Here is a 14,618-nt window from a genome sequence, read left to right as displayed (position 1 = left end):
ACCGAGCAGGGATTTCCTCCGTTGGCATACACCGTATAGGAGAGGTGGTCTACGCAGTCGTAAATTCAAAGTTCAGCCGCTCTGACTCAGGCACGCGAGGCGATCAGGTGATTCGGCCGTGCTGATGGCAGGGATGTCAAGCGAGGCAAGGCTGAAGAGCCAAGCCACCCGAATTTTTGTTCGTTTGGCTGCGATGATCCACTTTCCTTAGAAATGTTATGCTGGACTGAATCGGTTGCAACCTCCCAATGCCCAAGCTTGTACCTGGATGTTCGGCTCCCCACGGTAACAACGGCCATGCCACGAGGGCCACAATCAGGGACTGCAAGCACTGCCCCCTGTCAACTGAGACCCAAGCTCTCAACTGCGCATTCAGGATGACTACCTCTCTGGGTAGTTGTGGGAACTCTTGCAACCATCCTTGAAGCTGCGGGAGTTGCCGGTTGAGCCGACTCTGTTTATGGCCACTGATTGGACGGTGCCAGGGCCGGTCCTTGTTGGATGTGAAATGATGACTCGAGAAATCAAGCAAGTTTGGCCCAAGCGGAGAGTTTTTTCGCCCTGGCTCCATCGTCAAGGCGTTCGTTCTTGCGACTATACCATGAATAGCAAATCCTCCCCTCGATCCGGCATATGCTTGATTTTCACGAGGCGCTTTCCTCCATCCGCGCCCTACCGATTTTCCGCCCTCCCTCCCATCTCACCCTCCACCTCCACTCCCTTTCTCGCCCATCCCTTTCTCCTCTTCTTTAGTTGCACCGCCGGCGTTCCTTGTATATTAGACCCCTCTGTACGCAGTGTCTGTGAGCTAGTTAGTCTCAAGCCGTTGCGCCTCTACTCCCTGACCGACTATTGATCGATCTATCCGGGCTATCCGGCTGCTCCGGCTCGTTTCCTGACTGCTCGCAGCTGCTGTCCNCCTGGTCGTCTCCAGAAGTTTTGAACCTTAGAATACCATCCGGTTCTAACAACACCTAAGAATCGGATCGCGCATCCCATCTCTCGCTGCTTGAGTCCCATCTGGCGAATAATCCGTCGCGCCCCGACTGCTTGATATCCGACCACGCTGAGATCTAGGGGTTGGGAGAATACTCGTCGTCGGCTGCAAATTAATCCCCTCAATTCAAGTGAGGGGAAGGGAGAGAATACACAAAAAACAAGTAGTAATCGGGAGGTGCGACCAGCTTCCAGAGCTGCCAACACCCTTTCTCAACGCGGAAATGGCAACCGAAATGCAGTCGTTCTACACGCCCGCAACCTCCAACCACATCTCCTCCCATGGCACTGTCGCTGTCGATGAGCTTATAAACAAGTACTCCTCCACCATGGCTACGGCGACATGTCCCGCCAGCACCCATACCATGCGCAAGAGGCGCCGCAATATCCTTCAGCGCGCCACGGACCGCGTACGACTAGAGTACTATCGGTACGAGGTTACCTTCGGCCTCTATGTCATGACACCAGCAGAAAAGCTTGTCGCAAACACGTTTGTTTTTGTTTTTCTCAGTCTCCTGCTCTGGGCTTCGCTGGTCTACTTCCCCGGCTTGCTTTACCAGAAGCTGTCTCGTCTCGTCTGGTTGTTGACCGGCCAGAGCGGTGAAGAGATGGGAGCTGCCTTGGGAATTTTGGATACACACGCAACTTCAATACCGCCGTTTACTTCCGAGAGAGCATTGTCATGAGCGGGGCGTCTGCATAATTGCGCGCTTACCGTGACACCCATCGCCAATTTTGACTATTCATTTTGTTCCGCCCCCCGTATTTGGTCAATCTTTTCTGGCCTCGGGGTTTAGCATGGAAGGTATATATCTATATATGACTCCAGGGGTGATCGGTGGCCCGCTTGCTAACTGACGCGTCTTGCACAGTACCCCACTATCGTTTCCTACAATTTGGAGTTTGGCGCAATTGGTGTTTCCTATAATTTCCTAGATGACGAAAACGAACTCGTCACCCTATAATGACTTGATTGAGGGACTGGTTTATTCCGCGAGAACGACTACCCGAATATAATGACAGATAACGCGTCCACAAACGGCCTTCTTGGTGCAGTTGCTCGCCCACCGAGAAGCATAGCTTCCCGTCTTTTTCGATACCTGCCCTCCTATTTGTTTTGTTTGGGTTTAATGTCCCGGTGCCTTGGACTCAGCGGCTGAACCAAGACGGCTGCGACGATGATTGCTCGGTGTACATTGGATCCCCGAGTGGTTGTCGATGTATAGTGCAGATCCGCCATATTGGATTTGTGGGGCCATTGTTAGAGGTGGAATAAGGTACAATAATGCATAATGTTAAATACGAACCTCCCATTGAACACAGTACCGCGTTTCAGGCTGTAGACCTTCATCCTCCGTAGTTCATCCGCGATTTGACGTTGCTAGCCAAGCCAAATCGAATCAGGCCGTCCGCGGGTACGAGCCTCAGCCACAATGGCGATAAAAATAAATGAACTATGACAGCACCAGCCACGAGTCCGCGACATGCTCAGCCGTGTCGATTGCCAGATTGACGAGGATCAAGAGCCGAGCCTCCAAAACCCACTTCAGACCGGCACGCAGGGCTGGAGTTATGGAGCTCCTGCCAGCGAAGATGCTGACGCAGCTCGCTGGATCGGCACCCCAAATCCCAAAAATAGCGGCCCGCAAAACGACTGCCTAACCGCCGGACCGCGCGACCACGCTCTCTTTTTCTTTCGCTGCTCCGCTTCATCTTGTCTCTCCATCTCTCGCTTTATTTTCCGCTCTCTGGCACTCGTTTATTTAGTTGCCACCGGCTCCTGTCTCGACTTCACCCTCGCGCTACTGTTCCGCGTGGTGTCTCTCGCTCGTCTGGTTCAGGTCCCGTTCCAGCCTCGGAAGTTGTTTATTCCAGTGGCAGCTGAGGCCCCTTGTTTTTTGAGTGATTGAGGCGTCTGCCCACCAACCGCAACACGCCGGCCTCGTATTTACCTTTGTCCCTGAACTGGTAGAGTCCGAGCGATTTCTTTGTTTAACCGGACACGGTTCTCAGACCAGCGAATCCATCCCTTGCGCCCGCGAGCGACCCGTCACAATGGCCGCCCAAGGCTACTACAACGGCGCGCAGAGTAACCCTCCGGCATACGACCACCACGGACCGCCCTCCGAGTCGTTCAGCAGAGTCTCGCCCTCACCGCGTCCGAGCCCCAGCCCCGTGGGATACAATCACAACGCCGCCCCTTACTACCAGTCTCCGGACGACCTCCACGATCCGCATCACCTTCGTTACAGTCAGCAGTCTATCGGCTCGGACAGCGGGGCATATGTTGCTGGAGGAAGGATACATGACAACGATCAATACGCAGAGAATATCCCTCTCAAGTCCGCAAATCCATACGATAACCAGACTCCATACGATAATCATTCTCCGGGCCAGCAGCCCTGGATGCAGCAACCGACTCACTATGCGCCAGACCCTGCCATGATGGAAACGCAAACGCATCCTCCGCAGAAAAAGAAGAAGGGCTTCTTCAAGAAGAAGATTGCATTTGTTACTTATATTTTAACGGCCGCTCAAATTATTGTGTTTATCGTCGAATTGGTAAAAGCCGGTAAGTCGTTTGCGGGACGTATAGACAGGGGCTCGATCTAACAAACTTAATAGCCCAACTTACTGGGACACCAGTCCAAACGAAACCGCAATTCAACCCGATGATCGGTCCATCGCCATACGTCCAAATCAACATGGGTGCCAGATATGCCCCTTGCATGAAGAACGTCCCTCATGTTCAGAACAACACCAATCCCAATGGGTTCTTCTTCCCCTGTCCGAATACGACAAGTCAAGTGGCAGCCTGTACACTCTCCGAACTATGCGGTTTTGACGGGGTTCCGAACCCAGTACCAAACGGTTCTCTCGACGATAAGCCTGCCCCGAATCAGTGGTTCCGTTTCATCATCCCAATGTTCCTTCACGGTGGGTTCATCCATATCGGTTTCAACCTCCTCGTCCAAATGACTATGGGTGCGGATATGGAACGGATGATAGGATGGTGGCGATATGGGTTGGTTTACTTCTCCAGCGGAATTTGGGGGTTCGTTCTTGGAGGCAACTACGCCGGTCAGGGAGAACCATCTAGTGGTTGTTCCGGTGCGCTTTTCGGAATTCTCGCGCTTTTCATCTTGGATCTTCTCTACGGATGGAAGGATCGCGAGAGCCCTTGGGTGGAGTTTATTATTATGATTGTCGGTATTGCGGTCTCCTTTGTGCTAGGCCTGCTGCCGGGTTTGGACAACTTTTCCCATCTTGGCGGATTTACCATGGGGCTTGCACTTGGATTGTGCGTTATGAGGTCTCCGAATGCACTACGAGAACGTATTGGACTGGCACGCAGTCCTTATGTCGCCATGAGCGGCGGCGTTGCCTCAGAAAATCCGAACCCCGACGCAAACAAGGCGGCAAATGGTTCGAACTTTGGCGGTTTCAGCAAATATAGCCCCAAGGGCTTTTTTGCCGGCCGGAAACCTCTATGGTGGGCCTGGTGGTTGGTCCGCTTGGGCGCGTTGGTTGCCGTTATCATTGGCTTCATCCTGCTCATCGTGGACTTTTACAAGTATCCGAGCTCAAATTGCTCCTGGTGCTACAGGTTCAGTTGTCTGGTGAGTATCCGCACTTTCTTTAGGCCGCCTGGACTCCGCTAACTATCATTCTTTCTTTATAGCCCGTCAATGGCTGGTGCGAACAAGGAAATCTGAACCCCACCACCGTAAACAAGACCGATTCCGGCAATTAGTGTTGTGGCATGTTTTCTGATTTTATACCTACGCATTTTATCCCCTCTTCCACCATAATCCTTATTTCACGAAGCCGGGTGAATCGGCCCAGTACCATATATCATTAGCATTACGAACCTCCATACCATATATTGGGCGTTAGAAGGATTGGCAGTTTTGCTGTTCGCGGGTTCAGGAACAGCGAATTTCCTATGCTTGTTATATCATGAACAATATACAAATAGTAGTCCCAATTTAAGCAAGGGGCAATGCACGAACAATATTCAGGCAGCACTCAGTATTTTTTTTCTTGATGTGGGACACGATACACGTAGTGCTCTGAGACTAGAATATGAGCTGCGCCCCAGCCGCGTGGCTGTGGCGGTGTAATTCCGGATCATCACGATATGGGCCAAGACCTCTCAATAATGTGAGCTCATCTCGAGCCTTCTCAGCGCTCCCCCTCGACTTCTCCGGACCATCTCGCTTCTGTACAATATTGTTTTATCGTTCTCGGCTTCAGGCCGCGTGTTTTACCGATAATTCCTTCGAACCGTTGACACTCTTTTTACGCCTGTCTTTCGCCGCTGCCTATCCTCCCCGCACCGCTACCGTCGAATGCAACATACGCAATGATCCTGCCCCCTTTATAACCACGTCGCGCATCATTTTCTGTCCTTCCACCCACACGACGGTTGAAGTTCTGTACCTGTGATGGCCACATTGGCCATGTCGGAACCCTCGTCGCCGTCCTGGCCGAAGCGCCGGCCCAGGGCTTGGGCTATGCGCTGCGAACGATACTGTTGCATGGCCGCGACTTACTTCCCGTTAGCATTCGTCTATAGCTTGACAACATGGGCTGTGTATGTCGAGGCTAGCGTTGGTTTGAAACCTACGAGTAGTCCCTGGATCGGTAGGTCAATACGGTCTCCTGGGGTATATGATAAGCGGGATGCTGACAGGGTCTTATCGATGTAGGACTGCCAACCTCGATCCTTGGAGTCGTCCTCTACCTTGGCCTTAATATATCCTATACGACCGCCGTCTTTACCGATCCCGGTTCGCCCCTTGGAAATAGCGCACGCGGCAATGACCGACATCAGTACAGCGCGCTACCGATCACCGAGATGCCCGAGTATACATCCTTCACTGTGAACTCCTCGGGAGGATCACGGTTCTGCAAGAAATGCCAGTGCCCGAAACCTGACCGGGCGCATCACTGCTCAACGTGTAAACGCTGCGTATTGAAGATGGACCATCACTGCCCGTGGCTGGCGACCTGTGTCGGATTGCACAACTACAAGGCCTTCCTCCTTTTTCTGATTTATACGTCGCTGTTTTGCTGGGTGGATTTTGGTGTGTCGGCTCTCTGGATTTGGACGGAGGTGTTCAATAACACTCAATATATGGATGGCATTCTCCCAGTGAATGTCGTGTTGCTGTCTATTCTCGGTGGTATTATTGGGTTGGTTTTGACGGGTTTCACGGCTTGGCATATCAGCCTTGCTGTTCGTGGTATGACTACGATAGAATGTCTAGAGAAAACCCGGTATGTCTCGCCGCTGCGGAAAGCGCTGGACCGCCACCGTTACGAGAGCCTACTTGGCAACAGTGATGCTCGGAATGGCGACGAAAACCAAGACAGTCTCGGCGGTCGGCTGCAGGGATACGGAAACCGGATCCTGGATGCGCACGCAAATGCTATACCCGGCGTGACCCGCCCAGAAGAAGGCGAGGAGTCAACACTTGGATCGGAGAACATGACACCCGCGCAACAAGCCCTATCCCGCTCATACGCCGATCTAGAACGACAACGCGAGCACGACCGGTACGAAGACTACCTAGCGGAACTTGATAACGAAAAGATGCCGAACGCGTTCGATCTGGGCTGGAAGCGGAATTTCCTGCATCTCTTCGGCGACAGGCCTCTATATTGGCTACTGCCTAAACCCACAACAACAGGGAACGGGTGGGACTGGGAGCCAAGCCCGAAGTTTCTAGAGGCGCAAGAGCGGGTACGTCTGCGCCGCGAGCAAGCGGCTGAAGAACAACGACAGCATGATCGGGATCTCTACCTGCGAAACATCAACAATGGTCGCAGTTGGCTGGGCACGGATATTCCACAGCCGCAGGGACGCACACCGGACCAGTATTTGGCTAGTGCCAGTGATCCGGACCGGCCCACTACAGGAGTCTCGATGAAGACACTCCCGCCAATGTCTCCGCGGCCGCGGCCGGGTGAAGGCAGTTATGGAGATGACCTTGATGAGGAGGGGTTTACCCTCACACCTAGCCAGGGCAAAGGAGCGGGGAATACAGGTTCACGGGATGATGACTGGCGGGACTGGGAATAAGTATTTGTATGTTGTAAGCGGGCGTCCGGAATTGTACTTTTTTCTGTATCCATAGGATTGTTCTAGTCGGAGTTATCAATCAGTTCATAGATTTGTTTGTGCCTAAAATATCAGGCACATATTGAGGTATTCGCAATCCGATTCCGCCAGCTTGCATTAACTCTCCCTCATTTATTTCCCTTCTTCCTTCCAAACCATCTCTCTTCGCGAACTGTCGCTCTATTTCCTCTCTTTGTAATTTGCGCTATCCTAGCTGGCCTTGGAACTGCCGCACCCCTCTTATAACCGTCATCCCACTTAGCGACAACAACCCCCCATACAAGCTGTATCTCGCCTTCACGACCACCGACCAGCACGTCAGTGGAAACGAGATCACCATAAAACCCGCCCAATACATACCAACCCAATAAACCCTATCCCGACTGTACAAATAAGAAAGAAAGACAACATGTCTCGCTCGCTCCGCCGGCTCATGAAAGAGGCCTCGGAGCTCTCCTCCTCGCCCTCCCCGCACTTTCACGCCGCCCCAACCTCCGACGAGAACCTCTACGACTGGCACTTCACACTCGCCGGCCCCCCACCTCCATCTCCCTACGCCGGAGGAATATACCACGGTCGCATCGTTCTCCCACCTACATACCCGCTGCGCCCACCCTCCTTCCGCTTCCTTACCCCGTCAGGCCGCTTCGAAGTCAACCGCGAGATCTGCCTGAGCATATCGGGGCACCATGAAGAGTCGTGGCAGCCGGCGTGGGGCATCAGAACTGCGTTGCTTGCGATTAGAAGCTTTATGGAGGGTGATGCCAGAGGTCAAGTCGGAGGGCTGGAGGGGGTGAGTGATGAGATCAGACGGCAGTGGGCGGGGATGAGTCGCGGGTGGAGTTGTGAGGCTTGTGGAGGGAAGAGTAATGAGGAGGTTCTGAGGGAGTGGAGGGGGTTCTGTGTTGAGCAGGGGGTTGACGTTGAGAAGGAGGAAGATGCTGAGGGGGTGCCAGAGGAATTGAGGATTGGGATTGGGAAGGAGAAGGGTGAGGGTGAGGCAAAGGATGGTGAAAATGGCTCTGGTGGTGCGCCTTCTCATGGCGCAGCCAATGCTGCTACGAACAGGCCGTCAGATGGACCTACAGCGGACGCGACAGAAAAGAGCACGAGTACATCTGCGCCGAGTGAGCCCGGCTCGAGTGCCGTAGCTTCGTCGACAACGGTTCAAGCACCAGTGTCTGCGAATACACCAGCACCGGTATCTGTACCCCCAGCTGCCCCGCGGCGGCAGCAACAACCTACCCCTACGAGGACATCTGGCCAGCCCGCGCAAGTGGCCTCGCAGGATAGTCCATGGTTGGACCGGGCTATATTCGGCGTGCTGGTCGCGCTGATTTTAATGATTCTGCGCCGGTTTGTCAATATCGAGGATTAGATTGTGTTTTGATATGATCGGTTTGGATAAGATAGCGGGCGTTTGATAAGTGTTTGAACTGGATAGCTAAAAATATATTTCTTGATATATTCCAGCAGTCTTTCAGCAGAAGCCCTATACTTTGGTACAGGGACCAAAAGCTTTCCAGAGGAAGGAACGACGGATCCTTGTCTCCTTCCTCGACTGGCCAAGCCGTGGCTGCTGCAGTTGAGTGTTTGTTTGACTCGCGGAAAGAGCATCCTCTGTTATATCCTGCGATGCTCGTCCCTTTCAGCCCAAGCTCTCTCTCCTCTTGACTCCTGTGGATTGCTTGAATTTCCCTCAATCATATTTACCCCTCCACGTCCAAAATGGCGCCCTCTCTTCTCAGGCGCGTGAAAGATGTTCAGTTCAGCAAGCCCAGCCTGGCAGTGCCTACCCTGCAATCGCCCACCTACAAAGTGAGTTCGCAGCTGTCGCAATTCTTCCCTCCGTCGCCAGCGTTCACTGGGAAGGATATCCCTTTTCAGAAAGGAAAAGTATTCCTCGTGACCGGTGGTACTTCAGGCATCGGCTTCGAGCTCGCCAAAATCCTATACGCCAGAGGCGGCACCGTATATATCACTGGGCGGACAGATGAGAAGGCAAAAAAAGCTGTCCAAGATATCCAGGCAGCTGTCGGCGAGCGTGATGGTCAAATAGACTATGTTATTCTCAATCTTGATGACCTGGAGTCCATCAAAGAATCTGCCGAAACGTTCATGGCGAAGGAATCGAAACTCGATGTCCTCTGGAACAACGCCGGCGTTGCTCAGCCGCCTTTGGGCGCCTTGTCGAAGCAAGGATTTGAACTTCAACTTGCTACAAACTGTCTCGGTCCTTTTCTGTTCACGCAAATGATGATCCCTCTTCTCGACGCAGCTGTCGTCCTGAATGGGCCTTCTTTCCTGGGCTCCGTAAGAGTGGTCTGGCTGAGCAGCCAGGTTGCTGAGTTGTCTTCACCTCTCGATGGCATCGTCATGACGGAACTCAGCAATGCCCCCCAGGATAACGCCCGCAATTATCAGAATTCGAAGGTAGGCAGCTGGTTTCTGTCGACTGAATTCGCCCGTCGGTATGGGGACGAACACGGCATTGTCAGCGTCGCAATGAACCCGGGTGCTGCCAATACCAATCTCTTGAGAAATGCGAGATGGTCGAAAATCTTCAGGTGGCCGCTGCTCTACAGCCCAAACCAGGCTGCCCTTACTGAATTGTACGCCGGTCTGTCGCCAGATATCAACCTCGAGAATAACGGATGCTATGTGATTCCCTGGGGCCGCATCCACACCACCGTCGCTCCCCACTTGAGAAATGCGATGAGAGTCCAGGATGTCGGTGGAACAGGGAAAGCGAGACAGTTTTGGGAATTCTGCGAGGACAAAACGAAGGGTTATCATTAAAAGCATGAGTTATGTTGGACAAAATTGTCTTTGTCCTTGTCCTAATGAACATTCGTCTCTGTTGGTATTACACCATGCATATTGCTTTATGCTTTATTGTCTTATTAGTCTGATACCTCTTCAACACGGAATCACATTTCTAGGTCAGCATAACTTGGTTCAAGACTCTTCAGAAAACATTCGTAGTCTATTGAGATATAGCGTTGACCGCATTTACAGCAGTCTCGCAGAGCTGTTGTATCTGTTTCCACCGAGCGAGTATCGAATCGAGTTTCTCTTTCTCGGCATCAGACTCGGTAGATCCGGGTTTTGTTCCCTCTGAGAGGCAATCGATCGTCACCTCGCATTCCCGTAGGTATTTTGCAATCCAACCATTTATAATATCCGCAGTTTTTCTTTCATCAAGCCCTTTCTCAGAAGCCCCCGCAACATACACCAACCAGTCTTGCCGGTCCATATATTTCAATCCCGCGGCAGCTACAGTATTCGTGTCCGCGCCGGATACTGTGATTTCAAAGTTCCTATTCGAAATAGTCTCAGAAGTGTATCTCATATAGTTATACGGTGGGTTGGATGCAAGGGAAATATAGGTACTCACCCGAGACAATCCTGTCCAGCTAGTTCGTCTTTTTCGGGGGGCGTAAGGTCCTTGAGAATGATGTCGTCGAGATATACTCCGTCGGATGGGTTGTCGTCGAGATAAAATCCGTCTATATACATATGAACTTCTGTTACACGGGGGGTTGGAAGGAGCAGCAGGGGAACTGACATTCGACGAGTAAGAAATCATTCGAATGTGAGCCGTAGCTCATGTATATCTCTTCGCCTTTTTCTGTAATCCGCATGTTTAGTGGTGAAATAGGGACTCAAGCGGGGGAATCGTATATACGGACCATATCGTCTTGTAGCTTTGAAAGTATACTCCTCCCCGTTGAATGTAACATCGCAGGCCTATTTTTTTCGGGCATTATTAGTACCAGGACTCATCAACTCCCCTGTACTCCTAGAAGAGATGAAATGAGAGGAATTGAATAATAGAACAATACCGCATCGTCAACATGATTAAAATAATCCGCGTACGGAACCATGCCAAGCGCATCATTCCAATCTTCAGGCTCTTCCATTCCAGGCGAAACATAATAGAAGCTTCGCGAATTGATAATGGCCCAGTTATACACGAAGTCCTTCCAATTCGTCTGTGGGAACACGGACAGAACCTGTTTCCATGCATTCTGCAGTCGTTTCTGCTGTTGGGAAAGGATATTCTGGTACCTCGTCTCGTACTTATGGTTCTCTGGCCCGGTCAACTTCTCAAATGAATTCCATAGGCCTGAGATAGACGGTGGGAGAAAAATAGGGCCTCCAAAAACACTATCACCATCTAACTCTCTTTCCGCCACAGAAGAATCCGACCGCCGTAACCGTGACGGCCAAAAGATAGGCATGCTGCTCTCAAACTCCTCCCAATCGGGCCAAACACTACGCCAGGCCTCCAGCTCTGCCAGGAGCCTGGGATCCCCATGCGTCAGAAATGCAGCCAGAACCCCCTGGGTGGATGTCCCCTCTGGAAACATGGACACAAAGGATTCCGGGATTGAGTCGAGTGTGAGCATTAGAGAGACGGGAATGGAGAGCATGATTTCATTTTCCTAGATTTGTGTTAGATGATCAACAAATGTCCAATCATCCATACATCTGACGACAAATTGAAACACACAGCCCATTCCGCTACAAAAGCGAGAATCAAAATGATAATTAAAATGACATAAGACAGAACTACTCACTTCTATATCGCGCGTCGCGATCATGCCGAGTCGCCGGCCGGGGAATTGGGCTGGAGCTATGCCCTTGATCTTGATTCCGTGGGACACGGCCCATTGCGTGAATGCGGCGTGTTCTTCTCCTGGTGAGTTGCTCATTGTAGGTTTCCTTGTCTATCTAGGTAATACAAAAACAGAATTAGAATGGAAATTCTTGTCTTTCTTCGCTTCAATCCGCTGTTGTGAGCATTGCACGTGACTGTCTTTGTTGTCTTCGCTTAGTCATTATTTAGTAAGCTTCTTGCAGGTCAAGGGAGACTCAAAAAGGGGGGGATAATATTAATCAGTTGAAATAATATTATATTATAGCTATTCAACGTATGGTCTCTCATTTTGTTATTGTCCCTTTGTCCATTACCGTTGTGGTAGCATTCGGAGCTGACGGGAGTTTGGAACTATATATTTCATAACCAGTCGACCTATAAACATGGTGTATTAATTGATTACATCTCACTATCTACAAAGCTCCCCCCAGCAGCTAGTGTAGCATAGTAAAGTTCAGTTTCAGCGCAAATAACCATGCGTCCATCACCAGCAAAGTTGAAGTTTGCCGATGTGGTGCCGAGATAGATTTTGCCGATTAATTTCCCTGAAGGGTTGAAGACGTGGACACCGTCTCCAGTTCCAGCGTAGACGTTGCCCTGGGAGTCGCAGTGGATACCTGGCAGCAATGATTAGCAGAATATAGGGGGATGTCTGGGTCAACGGATGCTTACCATCGGGGACACGAGCGTGGACAAAAGCGAATGTCTTGCGGTTGCCGAGGGTTCCATCATCAAAGACATCAAATTGGTAACTGTTACAATGTTAGTTTTCATTCACTGTTCTCCCATGAAAGTAATATAAAAAAGGAGCAAGGCTTACATAGAGGCAGGCTCAGTCAGGTTATATCCATAGAAGCCATAACTAATACCAGTATCCGCGACATAGGCACGCTTGCCATCTGGGGAGAAGGTGAAACCTGGACGTAGTCAGATATCTATTTGAACATTGGTAATTGAGATATTGCTGTACCATTTGAGTGCACGAATCCGTCTGCCGCGATTGTCACGGCCCCGGTTTCTGGATTGAATCGGTATACTTGATTCGGTAGCCCTGGGGCAGGACGGAAGTCTTGGACGTAGCCGTAGATGGTATCCGTAAAGTAGATGTCTTTGTTGTCCGGGTGAACGTTCACGTCGTTGAGCGAGTTGAATTGACGACCAAAGAAGTTATTCAGAAGAGCTATTGGGGAAGTCGAGTCAACATTGACATCCGAACAACGGATTATCCAGAAATTGAGGCGCTTGGGACCATGACTTACGCCTAGTAGCATAAGGCTTCTTGGGGCTCATTAGGAAAATCCCGGGAGCGACATTGTCACCCTGGCCTTCAGTTACAAAGAGTATTCCTCCACCGTAGTTTGTACCACCTAGAGCATGTCAGCTTTCTTTCCCCCGTCATTATGATCTCCAATGTTTCGATAATTAAACATACCATTAGGGTTTGCAATCAATTGCGACGGGTGAACAGTTGTCACATTGACAAGCCCGACAGCATTTGTCCGATCAGACACAGCCGCGGCCTGCGCGAGGGACACTTTCTGGATAATGGCAGACTTGTGCAGGCCGGTACCTGCATCCTTAGCGCCTGCGTTCTGAACAAAGAAGACCTCATCTGTGCTCTTGGACCTGTTCAGAATTTATTTGGTTAGAACCTCACTATCAAGGTAGCTTTCAAACAAGGCCTACCAAACTACAGCCTCGTGGAAAACAGGATCCTTCTTGGTCTGTGCAATGAGGGTCAAAGTGGGATTCTCGCCGATGATCTTCAGGAATTCCTTGTCATAAACATGGAAGGGGCGCTTAGACAGAGAATCCCCTGTCGTGCCTGGAGGGATAAAGGTCTACAGAGGTGAGAATACATCCAAATGCAGAAGAGTCTAGGGAATACCTACACTCGTGGCATTAAACTGCGCAGGTGGCAATGTAGAGTTCAAAACATTGAAGGTCCGCTGGTCAATAAACTGTGCTTGAGGTGGTAATCCCTCGGTGCCAGCAGAGCTCACTGGGGTGAAGAGAGCACAGTGACCCAGAAGGAGCAACGCGGAGGCCTGTACAAAGCGGGAAATCATATTGCAGATGGGGGACCGACCACGGTTATGAACTTATGATGTGGACTAGTAGTCAGGTCGGGGAGGAAGCCCTCCTTTTAAGCAATAATTGACCCTGCAAGACGCAGCGTGGAGCCGGAGAAGAGGGTCGGGGGACGTCCGTCCGTCCAGACTGCCAGAATGAAGATCCGTGTTTTATTCAAGCATTAATATTTCCGCCTCGATACCCCGCAATGGATGGCGCTGCAGATCTGGGGAAGAACCAGAAAATGCCGCAGTGGCCGGCATTTCTGTCGGAAAAGACGAGAGTTGGCACTGCTTATCCGAGTTCCTTCTGTGCCGATCCTCCAGTAAGGCTGTCGATTAGGTTGCATATATCGACGTCATCAGCCTGTAATTATACATACATCTTGGCTCTGTCCTGGCAGTCCCAATTAGACAATCTTGAAAAGAACGGTTCTTAAATGGCTAAAGGGACGGGAAGAAACCTCCCCACAAGTCTCATCCCTCTGCTCATCCTGTTATGGTGCGGGGGTCGAAACGGAGTTATCCCGACCATCTACACTGTGCACGTCCGCAGACTATCGGTGAGTTCTCCGCCGATCTTCATTCTCGAAACGGATGAACACTCAGTTGGACACGGCTTGAGGTGATCTAACTTGCTTCCGGGCTATTATTGTCAATAAGGAAGTGGGTCGGATGAGATATTTAAGATCCATGTTAAGAAGCCGACGTTGAAAGACAGTGCCTCGGAGCTGTAGCTGAAGCTTCCAAAAGCTTTCAA

The 14,618-nt window shown here is 51.1% G+C and overlaps 8 protein-coding genes across 8 annotated transcripts; 5 read left to right on the top strand and 3 right to left on the bottom strand.

Annotated features, from left to right (window-relative positions):
• Positions 1-85: 85 nt before the first annotated feature.
• ASPVEDRAFT_38678 (uncharacterized protein) lies at positions 86-918 on the bottom strand. The gene has a single exon (XM_040811753.1). The coding sequence runs from the start codon at positions 569-571 to the stop codon at positions 137-139; it is 435 nt and encodes a 144-aa protein (XP_040664974.1). The 5' UTR covers positions 572-918; the 3' UTR covers positions 86-136.
• A 314-nt stretch (positions 919-1,232) lies between these two features.
• Positions 1,233-1,682, top strand: ASPVEDRAFT_50737 (serine palmitoyltransferase small subunit family protein; the record flags this gene model as incomplete). The annotated part of the gene is made up of 1 exon (XM_040814355.1): positions 1,233-1,682. One exon carries the CDS (start codon positions 1,233-1,235, stop codon positions 1,680-1,682), a length of 450 nt encoding a protein of 149 aa, XP_040664973.1.
• A 1,198-nt stretch (positions 1,683-2,880) lies between these two features.
• ASPVEDRAFT_506792 (rhomboid family membrane protein) lies at positions 2,881-5,051 on the top strand. The gene is made up of 2 exons (XM_040814347.1): positions 2,881-3,568; positions 3,622-5,051. Exons 1-2 carry the CDS (start codon positions 3,052-3,054, stop codon positions 4,656-4,658), a joined length of 1,554 nt encoding a protein of 517 aa, XP_040664972.1. The 5' UTR covers positions 2,881-3,051; the 3' UTR covers positions 4,659-5,051.
• A 119-nt stretch (positions 5,052-5,170) lies between these two features.
• Positions 5,171-7,251, top strand: ASPVEDRAFT_163034 (DHHC family palmitoyltransferase). The gene is made up of 2 exons (XM_040808609.1): positions 5,171-5,643; positions 5,709-7,251. The coding sequence occupies exons 1-2, from the start codon at positions 5,445-5,447 to the stop codon at positions 7,082-7,084; spliced, it is 1,575 nt and encodes a 524-aa protein (XP_040664971.1). The 5' UTR covers positions 5,171-5,444; the 3' UTR covers positions 7,085-7,251.
• Positions 7,252-7,264: 13 nt separating this feature from the next.
• Positions 7,265-8,664, top strand: ASPVEDRAFT_38674 (uncharacterized protein). Its single transcript, XM_040811752.1, has one exon. The coding sequence runs from the start codon at positions 7,533-7,535 to the stop codon at positions 8,499-8,501; it is 969 nt and encodes a 322-aa protein (XP_040664970.1). The 5' UTR covers positions 7,265-7,532; the 3' UTR covers positions 8,502-8,664.
• Positions 8,665-8,851: 187 nt separating this feature from the next.
• On the top strand, positions 8,852-9,922 carry ASPVEDRAFT_26032 (uncharacterized protein; the record flags this gene model as incomplete). The annotated part of the gene is made up of 1 exon (XM_040809852.1): positions 8,852-9,922. One exon carries the CDS (start codon positions 8,852-8,854, stop codon positions 9,920-9,922), a length of 1,071 nt encoding a protein of 356 aa, XP_040664969.1.
• Positions 9,875-11,885, bottom strand: ASPVEDRAFT_38672 (SET domain-containing protein). The gene is made up of 6 exons (XM_040811751.1): positions 11,707-11,885; positions 10,969-11,571; positions 10,816-10,873; positions 10,692-10,754; positions 10,521-10,632; positions 9,875-10,443 (listed from the first exon to the last, which is right to left on the bottom strand). The coding sequence occupies exons 1-6, from the start codon at positions 11,839-11,841 to the stop codon at positions 10,110-10,112; spliced, it is 1,305 nt and encodes a 434-aa protein (XP_040664968.1). The 5' UTR covers positions 11,842-11,885; the 3' UTR covers positions 9,875-10,109.
• A 300-nt stretch (positions 11,886-12,185) lies between these two features.
• Positions 12,186-13,855, bottom strand: ASPVEDRAFT_50731 (SMP-30/gluconolactonase/LRE family protein; the record flags this gene model as incomplete). The annotated part of the gene is made up of 8 exons (XM_040814354.1): positions 12,186-12,403; positions 12,459-12,538; positions 12,607-12,703; positions 12,757-12,966; positions 13,046-13,153; positions 13,219-13,412; positions 13,473-13,627; positions 13,679-13,855. 8 exons carry the CDS (start codon positions 13,853-13,855, stop codon positions 12,186-12,188), a joined length of 1,239 nt encoding a protein of 412 aa, XP_040664967.1.
• Positions 13,856-14,618: the final 763 nt, after the last annotated feature.

This window comes from Aspergillus versicolor (genome assembly GCF_001890125.1).
Source record: "Aspergillus versicolor CBS 583.65 unplaced genomic scaffold ASPVEscaffold_2, whole genome shotgun sequence".
In the NCBI taxonomy this organism is placed as follows: domain Eukaryota; kingdom Fungi; phylum Ascomycota; class Eurotiomycetes; order Eurotiales; family Aspergillaceae; genus Aspergillus; species Aspergillus versicolor.
This window is presented reverse-complemented; position numbering and strand designations above follow the sequence as displayed.